This window comes from Oncorhynchus clarkii, chromosome 30, assembly GCF_045791955.1.
Source record: "Oncorhynchus clarkii lewisi isolate Uvic-CL-2024 chromosome 30, UVic_Ocla_1.0, whole genome shotgun sequence".
NCBI classification, from domain to species: Eukaryota; Metazoa; Chordata; class Actinopteri; order Salmoniformes; family Salmonidae; genus Oncorhynchus; species Oncorhynchus clarkii.
The window spans coordinates 36991835-37017483 of record NC_092176.1 but is presented as its reverse complement, the minus strand read 5'-3'; the positions used below and the strand labels follow the sequence as shown (position 1 = coordinate 37017483).

Below are 25649 nucleotides of genomic sequence, written 5' to 3'. Positions count from 1 at the left end.
AGTGAGCTGGACCCAGTCAATAAACTGTATGAATGTAGTGATTATTAGTGAACTGGACACAGTCAATAATCTGTATGAATGTAGTGATTATTAGTGAACTGGACCCAGTCAATAAACTGTATGAATGTAGTGATTATTAGTGAACTGGACACAGTCAATAAACTGTATGAATGTAGTGATTATTAGTGAGCTGGACACAGTCAATAAACTGTATGAATGTAGTGATTATTAGTGAACTGGACACAGTCAATAATCTGTATGAATGTAGTGATTATTAGTGAACTGGACACAGTCAATAATCTGTATGAATGTAGGTCCGGTATCATTTGTACACAGTTTCAATGCGGTTTTAGTCATTTGAAAGTGTATTGAGTCCCCCTCGCCCTTTACAGCTTGTTTCAGAAAGTATTCAAATGCCTGTTAAATAGTGTCTTGTCCTGTATTTCAGGAGGAGAATGCCAAAGCCATGTCTGACAAGAGTGCTCTGCTGGAGAGAGGGAGGGAGGGAGGCGGAGAACATGTCCAGTGTTGGGTGGCTCTAATCCTGCAGCACCAGACCTCTCGCACACCGGATACCCAGCATGCATCTCTTCTCTACAACTACCGCCCCCTTGTCTGTCGCCGTCTGCCACTGTACCCACTGACAACACCATCTCAACAACCAACCAACCAACCAACTAACAACCCCAACCCACTGTACCCACTGACAACACCATCTCAACAACCAACCAACCAACCATCCATCCATCCATCCAACAACAGCAACCCACTGTACCCACTGACAACACCATCTCAACAACCAACCAACCAACCAACAACCCCAACCCACTGTACCCACTGACAACACCATCTCAACAACCAACCAACCAACCAACAACCCCAACCCACTGTACCCACTGACAACACCATCTCAACAACCAACCAACCATCCAACCATCCATCCAACAACAGCAACTCACTGTACCCACTGACAACACCATCTCAACAACCAACCAACCATCCAACCATCCATCCAACAACAGCAACCCACTGTACCCACTGACAACACCACCTCAACAACCAACCAACCATCCAACCATCCATCCAACAACAGCAACCCTCTTCTCACCGCAACCCCAACCCACTGTACCCACTGACAACACCATCTCAACAACCAACCAACCAACCATCCATCCAACAACCCCAACCCACTGTACCCACTGACAACACCATCTCAACAACCAATCAACCAACCAACCATCCAACAACCCCAACCCACTGTACCCACTGACAACACCATCTCAACAACCAACCAACCATCCAACCTTCCAACAACCCCAACCCACTGTACACACTGTCAACACCATCTCAACAACCAACCAACCAATCATCCAACAACCCCAACCCACTGTACCCACTGACAACACCATCTCAACAACCAACCAACCAACCATCCATCCAACAACAGCAACCCTCTTCTCACCGCAACCCCAACCCACTGTTAACTCACGGTCAACCCACAGTCAACTCACTGTCAGCCCTCCCCCAAACCCAACCTCTCCAACTCTCCCCTCGCCACACTAACGCCCAGTATTACGATTTGGGCAGGGAGTGTATTGAGGGTGTATGTGTTAGGGGAGTATTGGGGTGTTTTCTCATCCTCGGTTTGCGTTTGATTCTTCCTCTTTTGTCTCATGATGTCCCCTCTTCCTCTTCCCATCTAAACCTGTGTTGTGTAACACAGGAAATACATGATATTAGTTAAGTTAAGTAAAAATCTATTATAATCATTGTTATCATTATTATTACTACTATTACACAATTTAAGTAAATCATTTGTATAATTCTAATTCTTAATGATAGTGGTTTCTAGAGTTTCTAGATAGAGAAACTATCTTTTAAGGAAGCATGATGTTTTTCGATATTTGGCTGTTTTTTATTGTGGCTATTAGGTGACAAAATTATATTGGCAGTTTTTGTTTAAGCTTCTTGTATGTTATCTATTATATTATACTCAGCCCAAGATCATGTTCAAGAAATCAACTTTTTTTTGTGAGGGGTGTGTTTGACGAGGTGTCAAGAGTGGAAACTGCATCACTACTGAGGTCCTGCAGGGAGCCGTGCCCAGGGCTGTCCTCACTGATGCCTGTTTAATATGTGGAGAGGAGAGGTAACAGGCAGGCTGTTGGATGACTATTGTATGTATGTGTGGACTGGAGAGATGTGGGCCTCTGCGATCTGCAGGTGGAAGGTGTTTTAGCCATGAGATCACATGGATGAATGCGTGTGTTTATTTTGTATACACCTTGACTCTCTGTCCTGTGGTCTCTGTAGTTGCTGCTCATTTTAGAGTGGAGAGTTGTGACTGAGGTCTGACAGGGTATGCAGAGGAGTGTGTGTATGAGGGAGAGCCCCTGTTGTTGGTGTTCCAGATGAGAGAGAGGCAAGTTAGGAGAGGAAGGCTTTATTTCAGCGGTTCTTTCAGTCCTCTGCCTTCAGTCAAGGACTTATTTTTCTTATCATTTAATTATCTTTTTATGTATATTATATTTTCACATTTGTAATATCATCCTCATTGACTTGTTACTATCTAGTGTTATTGACTTCTGTTACTACTAATCACCGTGTTTGTGCCAAGGCCAACAGATATGGACAGATGGATTTATACACGATAGATAGCTTCATACACACATGTACTTTAGCAGTGAGGATGTGTCGCTCTCTGAAGAGACATCGCCACAGGACTATTTCTCTTTAACGAATAGGTGTGAGGTTTTCTCCTGACGCCGTCCCACCCTAGTCGTTATACCTGCCTGTGATTGGCTGCCTTAAGTGTCTTGTCGCTTTTGGGCAGGCAATTTTTTAGCGAAGCCATTGGACAGTCAGACGGTCACCCGGTTGGTTAGTCCTCAGGTTTATATTTATTTATTTATTTTGTTGGATAGTTTAAAGTGCATTTACTTAGTTTCTCCCTCAGGTTCACGTTTGATTACTCTCTGTTGATTTATGGTTTTAGTGGAGGTTCCCTAGTTGAAAGAAGAAGGCTTCATTGTATATATGTCCTGAGAAGTGTTCCTGAGTGATCGAGCTAACCAAACACGCGACCCCTTCTCCTCCCCCCTCCAGGAAGAACAAGAGAAAGCAGTATGTACAAAGGTGCTGTTGTGTTCTTCTTTGTGTGTTTACTAGCACTGAAAATCTATATAAAAAGAAGAAGCATATTTAAAAAGGGGTAGTATACAGTATTACACAACCACTATTAACTAGTATCTTAGGGGGGAGTATACAGTATTACACAACCACTATTAACTAGTATCTTAGGGGGGAGTATACAGTATTACACAACCACTATTAACTAGTATCTTAGGGGGGAGTATACAGTATTACACAACCACTATTAACTAGTATCTTAGGGGGGAGTATACAGTATTACAGAACCACTATTAACTAGTATCTTAGGGAGAAGTATACAGTATTACACAACCACTATTAACTAGTATCTTAGGGAGAAGTATACAGTATTACACAACCACTATTAACTAGTATCTTAGGGGGGAGTATACAGTATTACACAACCACTATTAACTAGTATCTTAGGGAGAAGTATACAGTATTACAGAACCACTATTAACTAGTATCTTAGGGAGAAGTATACAGTATTACAGAACCACTATTAACTAGTATCTTAGGGAGGAGTATACAGTATTACACAACCACTTTTAACTAGTATCTTAGGGGGGAGTATACAGTATTACAGAACCACTATTAACTAGTATCTTAGGGAGAAGTATACAGTATTACAGAACCACTATTAACTAGTATCTTAGGGAGAAGTATACAGTATTACAGAACCACTATTAACTAGTATCTTAGGGGGGAGTATACAGTATTACACAACCACTATTAACTAGTATCTTAGGGGGGAGTATACAGTATTACACAACCACTATTAACTAGTATCTTAGGGGGGAGTATACAGTATTACAGAACCACTATTAACTAGTATCTTAGGGAGAAGTATACAGTATTACACAACCACTATTAACTAGTATCTTAGGGAGAAGTATACAGTATTACACAACCACTATTAACTAGTATCTTAGGGGGGAGTATACAGTATTACACAACCACTATTAACTAGTATCTTAGGGAGAAGTATACAGTATTACAGAACCACTATTAACTAGTATCTTAGGGAGAAGTATACAGTATTACAGAACCACTATTAACTAGTATCTTAGGGAGGAGTATACAGTATTACACAACCACTTTTAACTAGTATCTTAGGGGGGAGTATACAGTATTACAGAACCACTATTAACTAGTATCTTAGGGAGAAGTATACAGTATTACAGAACCACTATTAACTAGTATCTTAGGGAGAAGTATACAGTATTACAGAACCACTATTAACTAGTATCTTAGGGGGGAGTATACAGTATTACACAACCACTATTAACTAGTATCTTAGGGGGGAGTATACAGTATTACACAACCACTTTTAACTAGTATCTTAGGGGGGAGTATACAGTATTACACAACCACTATTAACTAGTATCTTAGGGAGAAGTATACAGTATTACACAACCACTTTTAACTAGTATCTTAGGGAGAAGTATACAGTATGACACAACCACTTTTAACTAGTATCTTAGGGGGGAGTATACAGTATTACACAACCACTATTAACTAGTATCTTAGGGGGGAGTATACAGTATTACACAACCACTATTAACTAGTATCTTAGGGGGGAGTATACAGTATTACAGAACCACTATTAACTAGTATCTTAGGGAGAAGTTTACAGTATTACACAACCACTATTAACTAGTATCTTAGGGGGGAGTATACAGTATTACACAACCACTATTAACTAGTATCTTAGGGAGAAGTATACAGTATTACAGAACCACTATTAACTAGTATCTTAGGGAGAAGTATACAGTATTACAGAACCACTATTAACTAGTATCTTAGGGGGGAGTATACAGTATTACACAACCACTATTAACTAGTATCTTAGGGGGGAGTATACAGTATTACACAACCACTTTTAACTAGTATCTTAGGGGGGAGTATACAGTATTACACAACCACTATTAACTAGTATCTTAGGGAGAAGTATACAGTATTACACAACCACTTTTAACTAGTATCTTAGGGGGGAGTATACAGTATTACACAACCACTATTAACTAGTATCTTAGGGGGGAGTATACAGTATTACAGAACCACTATTAACTAGTATCTTAGGGAGAAGTATACAGTATTACACAACCACTATTAACTAGTATCTTAGGGAGAAGTATACAGTATTACACAACCACTATTAACTAGTATCTTAGGGGGGAGTATACAGTATTACACAACCACTATTAACTAGTATCTTAGGGAGAAGAATACAGTATTACAGAACCACTATTAACTAGTATCTAAGGGAGGAGTATACAGTATTACACAACCACTTTCAACTAGTATCTTAGGGGGGAGTATACAGTATTACAGAACCACTATTAACTAGTATCTTAGGGGGGAGTATACAGTATTACACAACCACTATTAACTAGTATCTTAGGGAGAAGTATACAGTATTACACAACCACTATTAACTAGTATCTTAGGGGGGAGTATACAATATTACACAACCACTATTAACTAGTATCTTAGGGAGAAGTATACAGTATTACAGAACCACTATTAACTAGTATCTTAGGGAGAAGTATACAGTATTACAGAACCACTATTAACTAGTATCTTAGGGAGGAGTATACAGTATTACACAACCACTTTTAACTAGTATCTTAGGGGGGAGTATACAGTATTACAGAACCACTATTAACTAGTATCTTAGGGAGAAGTATACAGTATTACAGAACCACTATTAACTAGTATCTTAGGGAGAAGTATACAGTATTACAGAACCACTATTAACTAGTATCTTAGGGGGGAGTATACAGTATTACACAACCACTATTAACTAGTATCTTAGGGGGGAGTATACAGTATTACACAACCACTTTTAACTAGTATCTTAGGGGGGAGTATACAGTATTACACAACCACTATTAACTAGTATCTTAGGGAGAAGTATACAGTATTACACAACCACTTTTAACTAGTATCTTAGGGAGAAGTATACAGTATGACACAACCACTTTTAACTAGTATCTTAGGGGGGAGTATACAGTATTACACAACCACTATTAACTAGTATCTTAGGGGGGAGTATACAGTATTACACAACCACTATTAACTAGTATCTTAGGGGGGAGTATACAGTATTACAGAACCACTATTAACTAGTATCTTAGGGAGAAGTTTACAGTATTACACAACCACTATTAACTAGTATCTTAGGGGGGAGTATACAGTATTACACAACCACTATTAACTAGTATCTTAGGGAGAAGTATACAGTATTACAGAACCACTATTAACTAGTATCTTAGGGAGAAGTATACAGTATTACAGAACCACTATTAACTAGTATCTTAGGGGGGAGTATACAGTATTACACAACCACTATTAACTAGTATCTTAGGGGGGAGTATACAGTATTACACAACCACTTTTAACTAGTATCTTAGGGGGGAGTATACAGTATTACACAACCACTATTAACTAGTATCTTAGGGAGAAGTATACAGTATTACACAACCACTTTTAACTAGTATCTTAGGGGGGAGTATACAGTATTACACAACCACTATTAACTAGTATCTTAGGGGGGAGTATACAGTATTACAGAACCACTATTAACTAGTATCTTAGGGAGAAGTATACAGTATTACACAACCACTATTAACTAGTATCTTAGGGAGAAGTATACAGTATTACACAACCACTATTAACTAGTATCTTAGGGGGGAGTATACAGTATTACACAACCACTATTAACTAGTATCTTAGGGAGAAGAATACAGTATTACAGAACCACTATTAACTAGTATCTAAGGGAGGAGTATACAGTATTACACAACCACTTTCAACTAGTATCTTAGGGGGGAGTATACAGTATTACACAACCACTATTAACTAGTATCTTAGGGGGGAGTATACAGTATTACACAACCACTATTAACTAGTATCTTAGGGAGAAGTATACAGTATTACACAACCACTATTAACTAGTATCTTAGGGGGGAGTATACAATATTACACAACCACTATTAACTAGTATCTTAGGGAGAAGTATACAATATTACAGAACCACTATTAACTAGTATCTTAGGGGGGAGTATACAGTATTACACAACCACTATTAACTAGTATCTTAGGGAGAAGTATACAGTATTACAGAACCACTATTAACTAGTATCTCAGGGGGGAGTATACAGTATTACACAACCACTATTAACTAGTATCTTAGGGAGAAGTATACAGTATTACAGAACCACTTTTAACTAGTATCTTAGGGGGGAGTATACAGTATTACACAACCACTATTAACTAGTATCTTAGGGAGGAGTATACAGTATTACACAACCACTATTAACTAGTATCTTAGGGAGAAGTATACAGTATTACAGAACCACTATTGACTAGTATCTTGGGGGGAGTATACAGTATTACAGAACCACTATTAACTAGTATCTTAGGGGGGAGTATACAGTATTACACAACCACTATTAACTAGTATCTTAGGGGGGAGTATACAGTATTACAGAACCACTATTAACTAGTATCTTAGGGAGAAGTATACAGTATTACAGAACCACTATTAACTAGTATCTTAGGGGGGAGTATACAGTATTACAGAACCACTATTAACTAGTATCTTAGGGAGAAGTATACAGTATTACACAACCACTATTAACTAGTATCTTAGGGGGGAGTATACAGTATTACACAACCACTATTAACTAGTATCTTAGGGGGGAGTATACAGTATTACACAACCACTATTAACTAGTATCTTAGCTGGCGTTTCTTTGCATGACGACACTAGTTTAGGTGTTTGTCCTTTCTCTTCTTCTCTTTCTAATTTTCTACTGAATGTTGGAATACTAAACCTCTATCTATTCATCTTAGGTTTTAAAAACCATACAACTATTGTCTCGAGTTGATAGATATCAAAGATAGATGAATATGATAAGGCTATAATGATGGTGATGATGATGATGATGATGATGATGGCAGTGATGATGAAGATGATGACGATTAAGATGATGGTGAAGGTGATGGTGATGATGAACATGTAATGAAGATTCTATAGCATGCTTTTATATGGGTCTGAATGTTAAATATGGCTTACTTTTCTACAGAGGAGAAAGTGCATCATGCATTGATGTCAGTGGGAGACTAAGTGAAAATTTGAGTGGAAGTTATGATTCAACCTATTTAGAGACGAACAGTACTCCATACTTTTTCACCAGGAGGCATAAAGAATGTTCCATTGTTAAGCCACTAGAGGTCACTCTCACGTGTAATGAAGCACAACTAGCTGATCTGGGGTCAGATTAGTCTCAGGTTGTAAATCACTGTGGCTGCTGAAGTAACTACCCTTTAAGCAAACTGTGAGCAATCAGCTCCAATAGACTTCAGAGGGAAGAACACACTAGAAACGTTCATACTTCTAAATACAAAGTGCACATTCTACATCAGTAGGTGATTATGTTAGTGGAATTGGAAATGTGTTTTCACTGCATTTTGATGTCCAACTTTTTAAGCGACTTCAAGCTTCTTCCAGTGTACTAATCAGTTGATAAATATGATGTAATATAAATATGTGTTAGTATGGACTGCAGAGGTAGAGAGGAAGTGTTGTGGTCTTTATGAAACTCCTCTACCCCCCTCCCCACTCCATCCGTCCAGTGACTAGACCACCTCCACTGACAACACTGAGTTAGTGTATCTCTGTAGTATTTATTTAACTATTTTCCTCGTCTCTCTGTTTAAAAACCTTATTCAATCATTTATCTACAGTTGATTCTACATATTTTCCCTGACTTGTTCTCTTTGTATCAGTTTGGGTTTCTTCTGTAGAATATATTTATCCTAGATTTCTCTAATTCTTCTGGTTATTGATCCGTACTTCAACATGCTACCCGTGTTTCTCTAACTTAAGGAAATGTGTTAAGGTGTTACCAATAAAATGAGAATTTAAATAAAGTTACACTTCTCTTTCTCTTTGATTCTTAATCTTTATTGATCAGAGACGTCCTCCTATTATTGACGAGAGGAAAAATGTGTTTCATTCAAATCAGGTTAATCTGAAACAGAGATTAACAAATAATATTGACATATAAAATGTAAAGTTATTTTTTTTACATATCACATTGTAACTGGGCTAACAGCATATATGTTAGACTCATACATTACACTACATACTGTAGTTTGATGTTATAGTAAATGATTCATGTTTACTGAATGCATTTCAAATCAGAACAGGTGTAACGGATTTCCTACTCTTCGTCTGAGGAAGAGTAGCAAGGATCGGACCAAAACGCAGCGTGGTAAGTGTCCATCATGTTTAATAAAAACAACAGAACACTAGAACAGAACCAAATAACGTGCATCAACGAAACAGTCCCGTGTGGCGACAAACACTGACACGGAAGACAAACACCCACGAAAACACAGGTGGAAACGGGCTACCTAAGTATGATTCTCAATCAGAGACAACTAACGACACCTGCCTCTGATTGAGAACCATACCAGGCCGAACACAGAAACCAAACATAGAAAAACAAACATAGACTGCCCACCCCAACTCACGCCCTGACCATACTAAAACAAAGGTCAGAACGTGACAACAGGTCACATTTGATAGTGATTAGCATAGGAAATACAGAGTAGGCTACCCATGTATTGATTCAATAGATAAAAACCAATATAATAAACAATATCTTAACAGCTGATAATGTATAATCAGAGGATTATATAAAATGTCCTCAACAGAAAGGTCATTCAAATAACAAACAAAAGTGATTGAGAGAAAATCATATGCCCAGGACAGGAGAGATAAACACAGATCTCACAGCTCCTTCCTCAGATACACATGACATAATCTGACTATAAACACACACACTGTATTATATTACAGTCTGATAGTTAAACTTTAACAACATTTATAATTGACTTGTGACCTCTTAATTCAGTAAAATTATTAAACAGACCTTTATCACTGCATGAATCCCCATAGAAAACAGTCAGATGACAGAAACCCAGCGGTACAATTAAACACAGCATGACAGCTGAGTCACAACCTAACGACATCACTCTAAATCTCTGGGTATAGATGAGTCACAACCTAACGACATCACTCTAAATCTCTGGGTATAGATGAGTCACAACCTAACGACATCACTCTGAATCTCTGGGTATAGATGAGTCACAACCTAACGACATCACTCTGAATCTCTGGGTATAGATGAGTCACAACCTAACGACATCACTCTGATTCTCTGGGTATAGATGAGTCACAACCTAACAACATCACTCTGAATCTCTGGGTATAGATGAGTCACAACCTAACGACATCACGCTGATTCTCTGGGTATAGATGAGTCACAACCTAACAACATCACTCTGATTCTCTGGGTATAGATGAGTCACAACCTAACGACATCACTCTGATTCTCTGGGTATAGATGAGTCACAACCTAACGACATCACTCTGAATCTCTGGGTATAGATGAGTCACAACCTAACGACATCACTCTGATTCTCTGGGTATAGATGAGTCACAACCTAACAACATCACTCTGAATCTCTGGGTATAGATGAGTCACAACCTAACGACATCACGCTGATTCTCTGGGTATAGATGAGTCACAACCTAACAACATCACTCTGATTCTCTGGGTATAGATGAGTCACAACCTAACGACATCAAGCTGATTCTCTGGGTATAGATGAGTCACAACCTAACAACATCACTCTGAATCTCTGGGTATAGATGAGTCACAACCTAACGACATCACTCTGATTCTCTCACTGGAATGACTTCACTGTAAGAGACACTTCTGATTGGCAGATCTGTATACCAGTGTTGTCAGCATCACCAACCTTTCCAATAAAAAAGTATGGGTAGAGTATCTCTGACAGTATAGATGTGTGTCATGTCTTTGGGATCGTAGAAGGACACCTCTCCCCTGTCGTAGTCCAGCTGTACTCTGATCCTCTGGGGTCTCCTCTTCAGAGTGAATTTTCCTGACACCACACTCCGTGGGCCCGCACCTCCTCCCTGTAGGCCGTCTCGTCGTTGTTGGTACACTGTAGTGTCGTCTGCAAACTTGATGATTGAGTTGGAGGCGTGCATGGCCATGCAGTCATGGGTGAACAGGGAGTACAGGAGAGGGCTGAGAACGCACCATTTTGGGGCCCCAGTGTTAAGGATCAGCGAGGTGGAGATGTTGTTTCCTACCCTCACCACCTGGGGGCGGCCAGTTCAGGACCTCGTTGCACAGGGAGGGGTTGAGACCCAGGGTCTCGAGCTTAATGACGAGTTTGGAGGGTACTATGGTGTTAAATGCTGAGCTGTAGTTGATGAACAGCATTCTTGCATAGTTATTCCTCTTGTCCAGATGGGTTAGGGCAGTGTGATTGCGATTGCATCGTCTGTGGACCTATTGGGGCGGTAAGCAAATTGGAGTGGGTCTATGGTGTCAGGTAGGGTGGAGGTGATATGATCCTTGACTAGTCTCTCAAAGCACTTCATGATGAAGGAAGTAAGTGCTATGGGGCGATAGTCATTTAGCTCAGTTAATCACTGTAGTCCACAATCATCTCCTTTGTCTTGATTACGTTGAGGGATAGGTTGTTATTCTGGCACCACCCGGCCAGGTCTCTGACCTCCTCCCTATAGGCTGTCTCGTCGTTGTCGGTGATCAGGCCTATCACTGTTGTCGTCTGCAAATTTAATGATGGTGTTGGAGTCGTGCCTGGCCATGCAGTCATGAGTGAACAGGGGGTACAGTAGGGGACTGAGCATGCACCACTGACTACCTACCCTCACCACCTGGGGGCGGCCCGTCAGGAAGTCCAGGATCCAGTTGCAGAGGAAGGTGTTTAGTCCAGGGTCCTTAGCTTAGTGATGAGCTTTGAGGGCACTATGGTGTTGAACGCTGAGCTGTAATCAATGAACAGCATTCTCACATAGGTGTTATTTTTGTCCAGGTGGGAAAGGGCAGTGTGGAGTGCAATAGAGATTGCATGACCTGTGGATCTGTTTGAGCGGTAGGCGAATTGGAGTGGGTCTATAATATAATGGATAATGGTGTTAATGTGAGCCATTATTAGGCATTCAAAGCACTTCATGGCTACAGACGTGAGTGCTACGGGTCTGTAGTCATTTAGGCAGGTTACCTTAGTGTTCTTGGGCACAGGGACTATGGTGGTCTGCTTGAAACATGTTGGTATTACAGACTCAATCAGGGAAATGTAAAAAAAATGTCAGTGACGACACCTGTCAGTCGGTCAGCACACGTCCTGGGTAATCAGTCTGGCCCCGCGGCCTTGTGAATGTTGACCTGTTTAAAGGTCTTGTATCGTATGCAGAGGCTGTAAAAGAGATTACAGATTACAACTACAGTGATGGAGCTTCCATGGCTGATCCGTTAGTAAGTGGATCTAATGTCAGGGCTGGTGTTGCTGATGGTCAGGGAATGGTTTCAGGGTCTGTTCAGAAATTTTGCGCTCATGGATGTGTGGTGTCAAAGGTCACTTTGATAATGAATAAAGTTGACTTCATAGCTTTTATTGGTAAGGTTATCAATACGTTTCGGGTTGTGGAAAGCAGAAATGTCAGATTAAAGGTTATTGTGGAGAAGGCAAAAGACATATTTGGGGTACATTTTTTACTTATTTAACTAGGCAAGTCAGTTAACAACAAATTCTTATTTACAATGACAGCCTACCCAGGCCAATACTGGGCCAATTGTGCACCGCCCTACGGGACTCCCAATCACTGCGGGACGTTACTGTTGAAATGGTTGTTGACATGCTGAACAATCCTAAGGGTGGAGTGTTACAGCATGACATATGTACAGTTTTATGGGGTTGGGGAAGGGGTTTTGGGTGTAGTAGAAGTTAGTAAGGATTTATTATGTTTCAATTTAATTTTCATGGAAGTACAGAATTGGGAAGATCCTGATTGATCGTACATTCCAGCACAGTAGGTGGCGACATGCACCTTAAACGATTGTTTGCGGACCGCTATGATATCACAAAAGAAGAATAGCTCGCTAACCTAGCGCATTTTAATTTCTTAGATTCGCTTGGGTAGCTGCGGTAGCAGTGATGAGAGCTGTTTTGCCATGGTCTTTTCAAGTCCGTGCAATACCTCCTCTTTTTCATCCATTTCAAAAACAAAAAGCAAACTAATGAAGCGATAATCGTGAACAAAATATACATTTTTTGTGAGCTACAGTAGCTGGTTAGCCACATAAATAGCCTGAAACTGTTTTAGCAAGTTCTAGCATTCTGTTTCGCGACATCATTATGCACGACGAGAAATCCATGACGTACACATATAGATAATTGACTCGTCTCAGCGACAGCCAATATCGAAATCCCAACCACATAATGCTAGAAAATGACAAAAAAAACGTATTTCAATATATCTTGAGAGGCATTTGGCTAACCCGCTAGATTACGGGGCTGTAAAAATGTGCGATTGCGCATGCGTGCCTTTTAGTTTTTTGAACGAGACTGTTGAAAGCTTTAAAATGTTGCAGGAAAAAGGTATAAAGTTATCGAACTGACATTCGACGGCTCCTTAATCCATTTAAATATAACTTATATGTATATTTTCTGCAAAATGCTATTCTCTGAAACAGTGAATCACTTCTCTACTAGAAGTAAAAATGTGTCGGTGCCTTATTCTGTTAAATAATAACAGTGTGTGACTCACTTGCCCGGAGCGGAATATCCATTATCGGAAAGACCTTTGTTACTTTCACAACAACCGCAACTGCAGAACTTGTTGAATGCCACATCGTCATAACAGTGTGCTGATAAAAATGAATGCACAGGAAAGAATGTAGAACAGCTGTCTACTATGAGGTTCAAGTGGAGACAGAGCATCTTGCTCTTAGCAGTTGTATGCATTTCTGAAATTACTGGTAAGTTACCATTTTTCAAGTTAAAGATGTAAAAACAGTTTTTAAGAATTCATTTAATTCTGTCAAGTAGATACATTATTACCGGTTTAAATGCTCATACGGCAAGTGCAGAGTCCAACAAATCTGGATTGTCAATAACAGTGTTGTGAATGTAATTCTAAACAGTAGATTCATTACCAGAGCACTTCATGCATTTATGTTCAAGAGGTAACATAACTACTTATTGAACAGTATCAGATAGGGCTATTGTATTATTTTGCATATGAAAACTGCATAGATTGTTCATTTACCATAAAGCCTGTTGTGTATGCGAGTGTCATTACAATCCATTTAAAAAATATATATAATTTACTAGTCCAGAAACATATTATTTATAATTACCTGAAAATATGCTGAACAAAAATATAAACACAACAATTTCAAAGATTTTACTGAGTTACATGTCATATCCAGGAATATCCATATCCATATTCAGGAAATCCGTCAATTTAAATCAATTCATTAGGCCCTAATCTATAGATTTCACTGACTGGGAATACAGATATGCATCTGTTGATCACAGATACCTTAAAAAAAAAATGGGCCTCACAATGGGCCTCAGGATTTGGTCACAATATTTAAAATTGCCATCGATAAAATGCAGTTGTGTTCGTTGTCTGTAGCTTATGCCTGCCCATACCATAACCCCACCACCACCATGGGGCACTCTGTTCATAACGTTGACATCAGCAAACCGCTCGCCCACACAACGCCATACACATTGTCTGCGGTTGTGAGGCAGGTTAGACGTACTGCCGAATTCTCTAAACTGACTTTGAAGGCGGAGAAATTAACATTAAATTCTCTGGCAACAGCTCTGGGGGACAATCCAATTGCACGCTCCCTCAACTTGAGACATCTGTGGCATTGTTGTGTGTCAAAACTGCACATTTTAGAGTGTCCTTTTATTGTTTTTTTTGCTTATAAGAACTCACACAGCTGACCAAATTGCGCAAAGTTTTAGTTCTGGGTTAACCAAGATTAATACGATTACGATACCAACTACTGTAATTGTTACCATAGTTTTGTATGTGAAAAAAAATAAATCTGTTAAAACAAAAGAGTTATCTTTGAGTAAGATAAGAAGTATCTTTCTTCAGGTCAATCATGTGATGGACAGTGTGGTGAAACATGGGGGACGTGTTCATGTCATGCTACATGTGTGTCCCTTCTGACCTGCTGTGGAGACTACAGACAGTACTGTCTCCAGATCTCCCCTTACTCAGGAACTATGATGGGTGGAAGTGTCTTCTCTATCCTCAATGCCACCTTCTATCCAAGCAAGCAAGAGCAGCTCACCTGCAGGTAGGTGTGGGTCACACACACACACACACACACACACACACACACACACACACACACACACACACACACACACACACACACACAACAACAGAGCAGTCTGGTCTTGAGATAATTGTGGGAGGTAAACATCTATGTAGCGTCTTGCTGTAGTGATCTTTGTAACACATGGACATGTTTTGAGATATATCATGGGTTAACCCTGGGCTCTTAAATCTTTAACTCAGCTCTGTGGTTGGACCCTATAACATCAATATCTTGAAAGATACCAATTTGTTTAGTCTGTAAACAGCTTATCTTCTCCAACTCCTAACTTTAACCATTAGGATGAAGTGAAAACTGACCTTACTTTAAATCAGTTTCTACCAGGGGCAACCTCATCCTTCCTTACTGTAAATCAGTTTCTACCAGGGGCAACCTCATCTTTCCTTACTGTAAATCAGTTTCTACTAGGGGCAACCTCATCCTTCCTTACTGTAGCTCTATATGTGTTGTTATGTTGTTGAATCCCAACAGTGACCATGTTGTTGTGTTGCAGGTCCAGGGATGAATCCTAACAGTAACCATGTTGTGTTGCAGGTCCAGGGATGAATCCTAACAGGAACCATGTTGTTGTGTTGCAGGTCCAGGGATGAATCCTAACAATAACCATGTTGTGTTGCAGGTCCAGGGATGAATCCTAACAGGAACCATGTTGTTGTGTTGCAGGTCCAGGGATGAATCCCAACAGTAACCATGTTGTTGTGTTGCAGGTTCAGGGATGAATCCCAACAGTAACCATAATGTTGTTGTGTTGCAGGTTCAGGGATGAATCCCAACAGTAACCATGTTGTTGTGTTGCAGGTCCAGGGATGAATCCCAAAAGTAACCATGTTGTTGTGTTGCAGGTTCAGGGATGAATCCCAACAGGAACCATGTTGTTGTGTTGCAGGTTCAGGGGTGAATCTCAACAGGAACCATGTTGTTGTGTTGCAGGTTCAGGGATGAATCCCAACAGGAACCATGTTGTTGTGTTGCATGTTCAGGGATGAATCCCAACAGGAACCATGTTGTTGTGTTGCAGGTTCAGGGATGAATCCCAACAGGAACCATGTTGTTGTGTTGCAGGATCAGGGATGAATCCTAACAGGAACCATGTTGTTGTGTTGCAGGATCAGGGATGAATCCTAACAGGAACCATGTTGTTGTGTTGCAGGATCAGGGATGAATCCTAACAGGAACCATGTTGTGTTGCAGGTCCAGGGATGAATCCTAACAGGAACCATGTTGTTGTGTTGCAGGTCCAGGGATGAATCCCAACAGTAACCATGTTGTGTTGCAGGTCCAGGGATGAATCCTAACAGGAACCATGTTGTTGTGTTGCAGGTCCAGGGATGAATCCCAACAGTAACCATGTTGTGTTGCAGGTTCAGGGATGAATCCCAACAGTAACCATAATGTGTTGCAGGTTCAGGGATGAATCCCAACAGTAACCATAATGTGTTGCAGGTTCAGGGATGAATCCCAACAGTAACCATGTTGTGTTGCAGGTTCAGGGGTGAGATAGAGACAGTGGGCTACACAGACGGAGAAGGCAAAGGTTACTGTGTCTCCCCCTTACTGTTCCAGAGTGGCTGGCTTGCCTTTGCTGTCTCTACAGATGGACGGAACTTCAACAGTTCTGGAGAATACCTGTCAGGTAAGAGTTGCAGTTTGACATCTCTACAGATGGACGGAACTTCAACAGTTCTGGAGAATACCTGTCAGGTAAGAGTTGCAGTTTGACATCTCTACAGATGGACGGAACTTCAACAGTTCTGGAGAATACCTGTCAGGTAAGAGTTGCAGTTTGACATCTCTACAGATGGACGGAACTTCAACAGTTCTGGAGAATACCTGTCCGGTAAGAGTTGCAGTTTGACATCTCTACAGATGGACGGAACTTCAACAGTTCTGGAGAATACCTGTCCGGTAAGAGTTGCAGTTTGACATCTCTACAGATGGACGGAACTTCAACAGTTCTGGAGAATACCTGTCCGGTAAGAGTTGCAGTTTGACATCTCTACAGATGGACGGAACTTCAACAGTTCTGGAGAATACCTGTCCGGTAAGAGTTGCAGTTTGACATCTCTACAGATGGACGGAACTTCAACAGTTCTGGAGAATACCTGTCAGGTAAGAGTTGCAGTTTGACATCTCTACAGTTATGGTAAAGGTATACACAGGTTTTGTTTTATTTTTATAACTCTCGTTAATGTTTAGTAAATGCTGTCTAAAAAGATGGACTCCGTATTGAGGATGAAATGTACACAGTAAACCAAAGTTCATTGCACTTATCAGGATAAGATTAAAGACAGGATAAGATAAGATAAGATGTAAATAACTCCAGCGCTTTGAAACTATGTTATTTCACATTATCTGCTACTCCCATGTGCAAGTTGTGTTAAGTTTTCAACGTTTCCGAAGATTCATTTTTTCTTGCAGCTACAGAGTTGTAACATAATATCATTTCCTCTCACAGAGTTGTAACATAATATAATTTCCTCTCACAGAGTTGTAACATAATATCATTTCCTCTCACAGAGTTGTAACATAATATAATTTCCTCTCACAGAGTTGTAACATAATATCATTTCCTCTCACAGAGTTGTAACATAATATAATTTCCTCTCACAGAGTTGTAACATAATATCATTTCCTCTCACAGAGTTGTAACATAATATCATTTCCTCTCACAGAGTTGTAACATAATATCATTTCCTCTCACAGAGTTGTAACATAATATCATTTCCTCTCACAGAGTTGTAACATAATATCATTTCCTCTCACAGAGTTGTAACATAATATCATTTCCTCTCACAGAGTTGTAACATAATATAATTTCCTCTCACAGAGTTGTAACATAATATCATTTCCTCTCACAGAGTTGTAACATAATATAATTTCCTCTCACAGAGTTGTAACATAATATCATTTCCTCTCACAGAGTTGTAACATAATATCATTTCCTCTCACAGAGTTGTAACATAATATAATTTCCTCTCACAGAGTTGTAACATAATATAATTTCCTCTCACAGAGTTGTAACATAATATAATTTCCTCTCACAGAGTTGTAACATAATATCATTTCCTCTCACAGAGTTGTAACATAATATCATTTCCTCTCACAGAGTTGTAACATAATATCATTTCCTCTCACAGAGTTGTAACATAATATAATTTCCTCTCACAGAGTTGTAACATAATATAATTTCCTCTCACAGAGTTGTAACATAATATAATTTCCTCTCACAGAGTTGTAACATAATATAATTTCCTCTCACAGAGTTGTAACATAATATAATTTCCTCTCACAGAGTTGTAACATAATATAATTTCCTCTCACAGAGTTGTAACATAATATAATTTCCTCTCACAGAGTTGTAACATAATATAATTTCCTCTCACAGAGTTGCAATTTAAGAATTTTCTCACACCTTCTCTATTCTGCTTTTTCTCACACCTTCTCTATTCTGCTTTTTCTCACACCTTCTCTATTCTGCTTTTTCTCACACCTCTATTCTGCTTTTTCTCACACCTTCTCTATTCTGCTTTTTCTCACACCTTCTCTATTCTGCTTTTTCTCACACCTTCTCTATTCTGCTTTTTCTCACACCTTCTCTATTCTGATTTTTCTCACACCTTCTCTATTCTGCTTTTTCTCACACCTTCTCTATTCTGCTTTTTCTCACACCTTCTCTATTCTGCTTTTTCTCACACTTTCTCTATTCTTCTTTTTCTATCAGTCCACCCAAGTAAAATGGACGCTGCATTTAAAGTGACGCTGGTGAATTCAACACAGTGGCAATACTACGGCACCCCCAACACAGCTGGAACACTGAGGATGACATGGAACCCTTCTCTGATTGGAGACACGGACAGAGTCAACATAGAACTATGGGGGTACAGAGAGGTCAATACCTCTACTGCTGATACTACATGGGAGGAAGAGTTGCCCCCCCTGAGGGCAGAATGGACCTACTTGTACTCTCTCGGTAAAGGCCTAGTCAACAGCGGCAGTTTCAGCTTCACCCCCAAGTCCTCCGAGAAGCCCTACTCTGACTGGGAGGTGGGGAGTGTCAGAGTGAGCTCCAGTATCTACTCCGATGGAGCCAGGTATGGAACATGTGCTGTGCTGTGCTGCACACGGAAGAGTACTTGCAGAGGATAGCATCTTTTTTTTGCCCAGAGCCAGAGCAAGCACACCTGATTTTAACTAATTATCCCATAATCCTTGATGAGTTAAAGCAGGGGTAGAGAAAAAATGTGCACTACTGGCACGGACAAACATAGGTACATGGTAAACGTTTCATAATGTACATTTTGTTGAAGTATTTACCCTGGACGAACCGATGTAGCTTATGAATTCCACAAAGCCTGGTCTCTGCTCCACTCTGTCGTTGGTGGAGTTGATCAGAAACCTCCTTCACCATGGAGTTGAGTTTAGTCAGCTAACCAACAGCCAATGGCATTTGCTACACTGGTAGCCATTTCACAGGTGCTGTTTCAAAGCCTCTGTCAGATAATTCAATGACTGTAATAATCTCCAATGAGTGCAATTTGTTCAATATTAAGAGTTGATGAACCTGACGTCATTATAAAGATGTTCAACCATAGAAAATAAGAGAATACCGCTGCTTTAGTGTACTATCCCTTTAAACATACTACCTATGCCTCTGAACCTGTCCAGGTAGTGTACTATCCCTTTAAACATACTAACTATGCCTCTGAACCTGTCCAGGTAGTGTACTATCCCTTTAAACATACTAACTATGCCTCTGAACCTGTCCAGGTAGTGTACTATCCCTTTAAACATACTACCTATGCCTCTGAACCTGTCCAGGTAGTGTACTATCCCTTTAAACATACTAACTATGCCTCTGAACCTGTCCAGATAGTGTACTATCCCTTTAAACATACTACGTATTCCTCTGAACCTGTCCAGATAGTGTACTATCCCTTTAAACATACTAACTATGCCTCTGAACCTGTCCAGAAACATCAGGGCTGTGTGGAGTGGGGCCCATGCCCTGGCCTGGCACCTGGAGGAGGCCTTTAGGCAGGACTCAGCAGCCTGGGCCCTGGACAGGTGCCTGGCCTGGGATGTCCTGGAGAAGAGTCTCCCTAACTTCCTGGAGGAGGTGGTGGACTGTCCCTGTACCCTGGCCCAGGCCCGTGCAGACACCGGCAGGTTCCATGTATGAATTCCTTGTTCTTTGAGGACCAATAACCCCTCAAACAAAGACCACCTTCAGGCTAGATTTCAGAGGCTCTGGTACTGTATCAATACAGCACTTTAAAAGTGAATGTCTCTGGTGTTTCAGACTGACTACGGCTGTGACATGGAGAAGGGGAGTGTGTGTACCTACCACCCTGGTTCTGTGCACTGTGTCCGAGCCATACAGGCAAGGTGGGCGACACGACCACCTCATCTCTTAAGTTTGGGAGAATTCAGAAGAAGTAATGATTTGACACCCACTGACATCAAGTTATATTTTGTCATATAAAAACATGTACAGGTCTTTCCTAAGTCAACAATTTGTATACCAAACAAACAGTAGAAAACACCAACTGTATCAATAACAGCCAATGCCTCCCATCCCCCAGCCCTGTGTACAGAGCAGGACAGCAGTGTTGCTATGACAGCACGGGGGCCCAGGTTCTGACCGGGGACTCGATTGGAGGCAGCACCCCAGATCGGGCCCACGACTGGGGCTCCCCTCCCTACAGAGACCCCCCTCGGATCCCCAGCCTTTCCCACTGGATGTACGACGTCCTGACATTCTACTACTGCTGTCTGTGGTCTGACCACTGCCAGGTGTACTTCACACACAGACCCTCCAGCGGCTGTAGACACTACACACCACCTACAGCTGGTGAGGAACTCATGGGTGTTTACAGTAGAATAGAATGCTGTCTGGTTGTTACAGAACCATGTATACTGAGTACTTATCACAGTCTGGTCTCTCCCTAAAGCCTCTCTTCTCTTGTTATGCTGTGTTGTCTCTTCAACATATACAAGTACCAATCTGCTATTTCTCCCTGTAATGATTCTTCTCCTATTTTTCCCCTCTTTCTCCACCTCCTAGGTGCAGTCCTAGGGGACCCACATTTTCTAACGTTTGATGATGTAAGGTACACCTTCAATGGGAAAGGAGAGTATTACCTGGTTCTATCGCCAGACAGAGGGCTCAGTGTTCAGGGCCGGACAGAGCAGGTGAAACTAGAGAACGGTGAGTTTGCTCTCCACTGGAAACGAGCCTGTCTGTTTGTAGTGTACTTCCTCTCTCTAGGCTGTCTCTCTAGCTCTCTCTCTCTCTCTAGGCTGTCTCTCTAGCTCTCTCTCTCTCTCTCTCTCTTTCTCTCTCTCTCTGTCTCTCTGTCTCTCTTTCTCTCTAGGCTGTCTCTCTAGCTCTCTGTCTCTTTCGGTCTCTCTAGCTCTGTCTCTAGCTCTCTGCCTCTACCACTCTCTCTGCCTCTACTGCTCTGTCTTTCTGTCTCTACCCCTCTGTCTCTTCCGGTCTGTCTTTGCCTCTCTCTGCCTCTCTCTCTCTACCCCTCTGCCTCTAACCCTCTCTCTTACTGTCTCTGTCTCTGCCTCTCTGTCTCTGCCTCTCTCTCGCTGTCTCTGTCTCAACTTCTGTTTGTTTGGCTGCTCAGGGATTCAGGCAAAATCTGTAATAGTTAAGATGGTTTGATTGTATCAAATGAATACTTTTTAACTTCTTAACACATTTTATTGTCCCCTTTTGAGAACGCTTGATTGCTATTCTTCCCCAAGACGCATCATCGCAACTCAGCTTCACACGCACACACACACACACACGCACATGCGCACTCTTTTACACAACAACTGAGCGAAGCGGTCTGGTCTTGAGATACTTGTGGGACTGAAAACATTTTGGAGCTGTAAAAAGACATGTTATTTCCTCTAGTTTTCTCTTGTTCTCTCCCTGTCAATCTCTCCGGGTCAATCTGACTCTAGAACAGCTGTTATGGTGGTTAGGAGCTCCTCCGTACCCATTACTTTAGGAAACCGATCTGAAGCCAGATCAGTGGAGATGGCCAGATGTCAGCGGTAGGCCTCATACCGAAAACGTTTGTGAGGCAATAAAAATATGTCAATGTCAGTTTATGTACCGGCGTGCTGCCGTTCCTGTTCTGTGGATTATATACGAGGATCCAGCACCTGATGTAACTTTCTATAAGTTGGAGTCGACCACGTTGTTTATCTTTTCAGATGTCAGTGGTGTTCAGCTAATACTAGAACATCTGGACACGGGTTGATGTTGCCAAGAGCTTTCAATTTAAGATTATATTATACACTGAATGTACACAACATTAAGAACACCTTCCTATTATTGAGTTGCTCCCCTTTTGCCCTCAGAGCCTAAAATTCGTTGGGTCATGGACTCTACAAGGTGTTGAAAGCGTTCCACAAAGATACTGGTCCATGTTGACTCCAATGCTTCCGACAGTTGTGTCAAGTTGTCTGGATGTCCTTTGGGTGGTGGACCATTCTTCACACAGGAAACTGTTGAGCGTGAAAAACCCAGAGGCGTTGCAATTCTTGACACAAACCGGTGCGCCTGGCACCTACTACCACACCCCGTTCAAAGGCATCATCTACACTGATTGAAGTGGATTTAATAAGAGATCATAGCTTTCCCCTGGATTCCCCTGGACAGTCTGTCATGGAAAGATCACGTGTTCCGGATGTTTTGTCCACTCAGTGTACATTTGAGGTTATGCTATGCGTATGAAATTGAATCCTCTACAGTAGCTTATGTTAAAGTGTGTCCACACTTTAATCCTACAGTAAATTCAATGAAGCATTCAAACAAGTGTCAAGTTGTCACTGATACCTCAACCCAGGGCTATTCAACTAAATTCTTACTGGGCCAGATCTAAAAACATTTCCCACATAGGATTATTCTTCAGAAGAACTGTGTATATATATATATATATATATATATATATATATATATATATATATTATATATCTAACTATATATATCTATAAAAAAAGCAATGCTCACACACCAATTAAACACTTTTCCTAAAATTAAGTTGCTAAAACCAACGTGAGTTGAAGTGCAACCAAAAATGATCTCATCATTGAAAAGGCGCAACTCTCGCTCACCATTTTTGATCTATTAAAAGCTTCTTAAAAGTAATTAGGTCATTTTAAATCATCTGAAAACTAAGTATCTCAGTAAATATGACCAAAATATGTCATATCAGGTATTGCCAAATACCATTCAGTCATTAGGTGTGTTTTTTTTATTGTCGCGCTCCCTTCTAACGAGTCCTTGTGAGCATAAGAGAGGGAGACGGAAGGCAAGTAGCGGTTCCTGAGAGTCATAGCTTTCAAGAATGGGGTCATAATATTTTTTGTAGCAGTCAAACGCTACATAGGCACTAGAAACCACACATAAAACTACACTATAGACAACCACTGTAGTTCTTGTCATTTTGGCACTGAACGTTGGATTTTGGCCTTGCTGATCTTCTATTAATGTCGAGAATTGATCAAAGGTCCAGTCTAAATTAATATACGGGCCGGATCTGGCCCGTCGGCCGCCAGTTGAATAGCCCATCTTAGCCAATCATTTTTTTGAGAATCTGCTATTCATGCTAATCCCTTTAGCTATCTTAATCTATATAGGTTTTACCTGAGAGGATGTTATTTGTATAATCCCTCAGGTACATTATCCAAGGCTACCAGGCTATCGGCGGTGGCTATGAGGGAGAGGAGCTCTGATGTCATAGAGGTGCGCCAGGCAGAGCAGCAGAACCAGCTGGAGGTGTTGAGGAACCAGCAGGTCCTCTCCTTCACAGAGCAGTCATGGATGGACCTACATGGTAAGAGAGAATATCAGGCGTCAGTATAATCTTGTTTGTGTGCCGTGCTTATATTCTTTAAGATATGAATTAAAGTGCATCTCAACTAGTCTCGTCTTACTGACCAGTGGGTGCCAAGATTACATCTCAATTAGTCTCGTCTTACTGACCAGTGGGTGCTAAGATTACATCTCAACAAAAATATATCAAGTTCGTTTGGAAACAAATCTTTACTTGAGGAATGAGGACATAGCCTAAAACTTCTACACAAATCTCCCACATTGAGTGATGTTATGTACTTGTATCTCAAGTTAGGATTCAGCCTCTCCTTCTGAAGATGCTCATCTGCGTTTCTCCTCCCTCCAGGTGTCTTCCTGTACTCCCCAACACCCCAGAACGTGACCGTCATGTTCTCCTCTGGCGTGGGAATGGAGGTACGAGGGCGAGAGGGGGGCGCCATGGCCCTCACTGTGCTGCTCCCCCCAGACTACACCAACCTCACCCAGGGCCTACTAGGACAGATGAACTCTGACCCCTTAGATGACCTCCTGACCAGCCTGGGAGATGTCGTCTCCCCTGACAACACCAGTCCTGAGGAAATGTTCACCTTCGGAGCTAGCTGTGAGTGCCTGGGCCTCTGTCTTCATTGATACATAAAGTGCATCTTAGGATCCCAAAATGTTGATACATTTTGTTGAGTGAATATCTGAAATGTTGGTTATTTTTCATTTTTTAAATAAGTAAAACCGACGTGTACAATGTAGTAGGGAGTTGTAGTTTCGAATAGGCCAATATTTGATATAGCTTAGCGCAGAAAATGAGGTAAATAACTACAATGACCACCGGCAGAAACAGAGTAGAGAAGAGACAGAAGACACGCGATCGAGAGATACCTCGCGAAGCAACTGCTTTCTGTATCTACATGAAAATACATGATCTACGTGATTGATAGTTGGTATTCAGCAATCATAAAAGTATGCCTTATTTACTGTGAAGAACTACTAAAGTAGTGATTTTGGCAGGCAGCATAGGCAGCAGAGATGATTACTTTAAATTAAATAATATTCATCAAATAACAAACTTAATATAGACAACAACTGAAATATTTTATTAAAATAATGTGAATAAATGAAAGTTAATAAGTGATAAGCAGTAATGGGTTAACACTACATTCATGGGACTTTTGTTACTTGTTTTATGTGTTACAGAATTCAGCCCAAGTAATGCATTTAAAATGTTCAAAAATCTAATTATCAAAATAAAATAAAAAAATGATTTATTTCTTCGTAATCGAACCGAAACCGAACCGACCTCAAAAAGCACTAATCGCTCGGCACTATAAAAGTTTCGTCATTTTGGATCCTTATAATCCAATAATCGAAGGCTCCTTGCTTCCTCC

At 40.7% G+C, this 25649-nt stretch overlaps 2 protein-coding genes across 10 annotated transcripts in view; both read left to right on the top strand.

Moving 5' to 3' along the window:
- Window positions 1–2007, top strand: part of LOC139390163 (calcium/calmodulin-dependent protein kinase type II subunit beta-like) — a 217611-nt gene extending 215604 nt beyond the window's left edge. For all 6 annotated transcript variants that reach the window (XM_071137381.1, XM_071137376.1, XM_071137379.1 and 3 more), the window contains one exon: window positions 449–2007. The gene's annotated coding sequence lies outside the window, so the exon portion shown is untranslated. The remainder of the gene's footprint in view (window positions 1–448) is intronic.
- An 11601-nt stretch (window positions 2008–13608) lies between these two features.
- The window catches only part of LOC139389364 (sushi domain-containing protein 2-like), a 66005-nt gene continuing 53964 nt past the window's right edge, over window positions 13609–25649 (top strand). For 2 of the 4 annotated variants that reach the window (XM_071136074.1, XM_071136075.1), the window contains exons 1-10: window positions 13859–14045; window positions 15185–15389; window positions 16916–17064; window positions 19153–19522; window positions 20403–20604; window positions 20731–20816; window positions 21014–21282; window positions 21496–21639; window positions 24113–24271; window positions 24617–24871. In XM_071136074.1, coding sequence (XP_070992175.1) covers window positions 13982–14045; window positions 15185–15389; window positions 16916–17064; window positions 19153–19522; window positions 20403–20604; window positions 20731–20816; window positions 21014–21282; window positions 21496–21639; window positions 24113–24271; window positions 24617–24871 — 1903 coding nt within the window. In that variant the 5' untranslated portion in view covers window positions 13859–13981. Of the gene's footprint in view, window positions 14046–15184; window positions 15390–16915; window positions 17065–17430; window positions 17473–19152; window positions 19523–20402; window positions 20605–20730; window positions 20817–21013; window positions 21283–21495; window positions 21640–24112; window positions 24272–24616; window positions 24872–25649 lie in introns of those variants that run through there. The other 2 variants (XM_071136076.1, XM_071136077.1) reach the window with 2 other exon arrangements.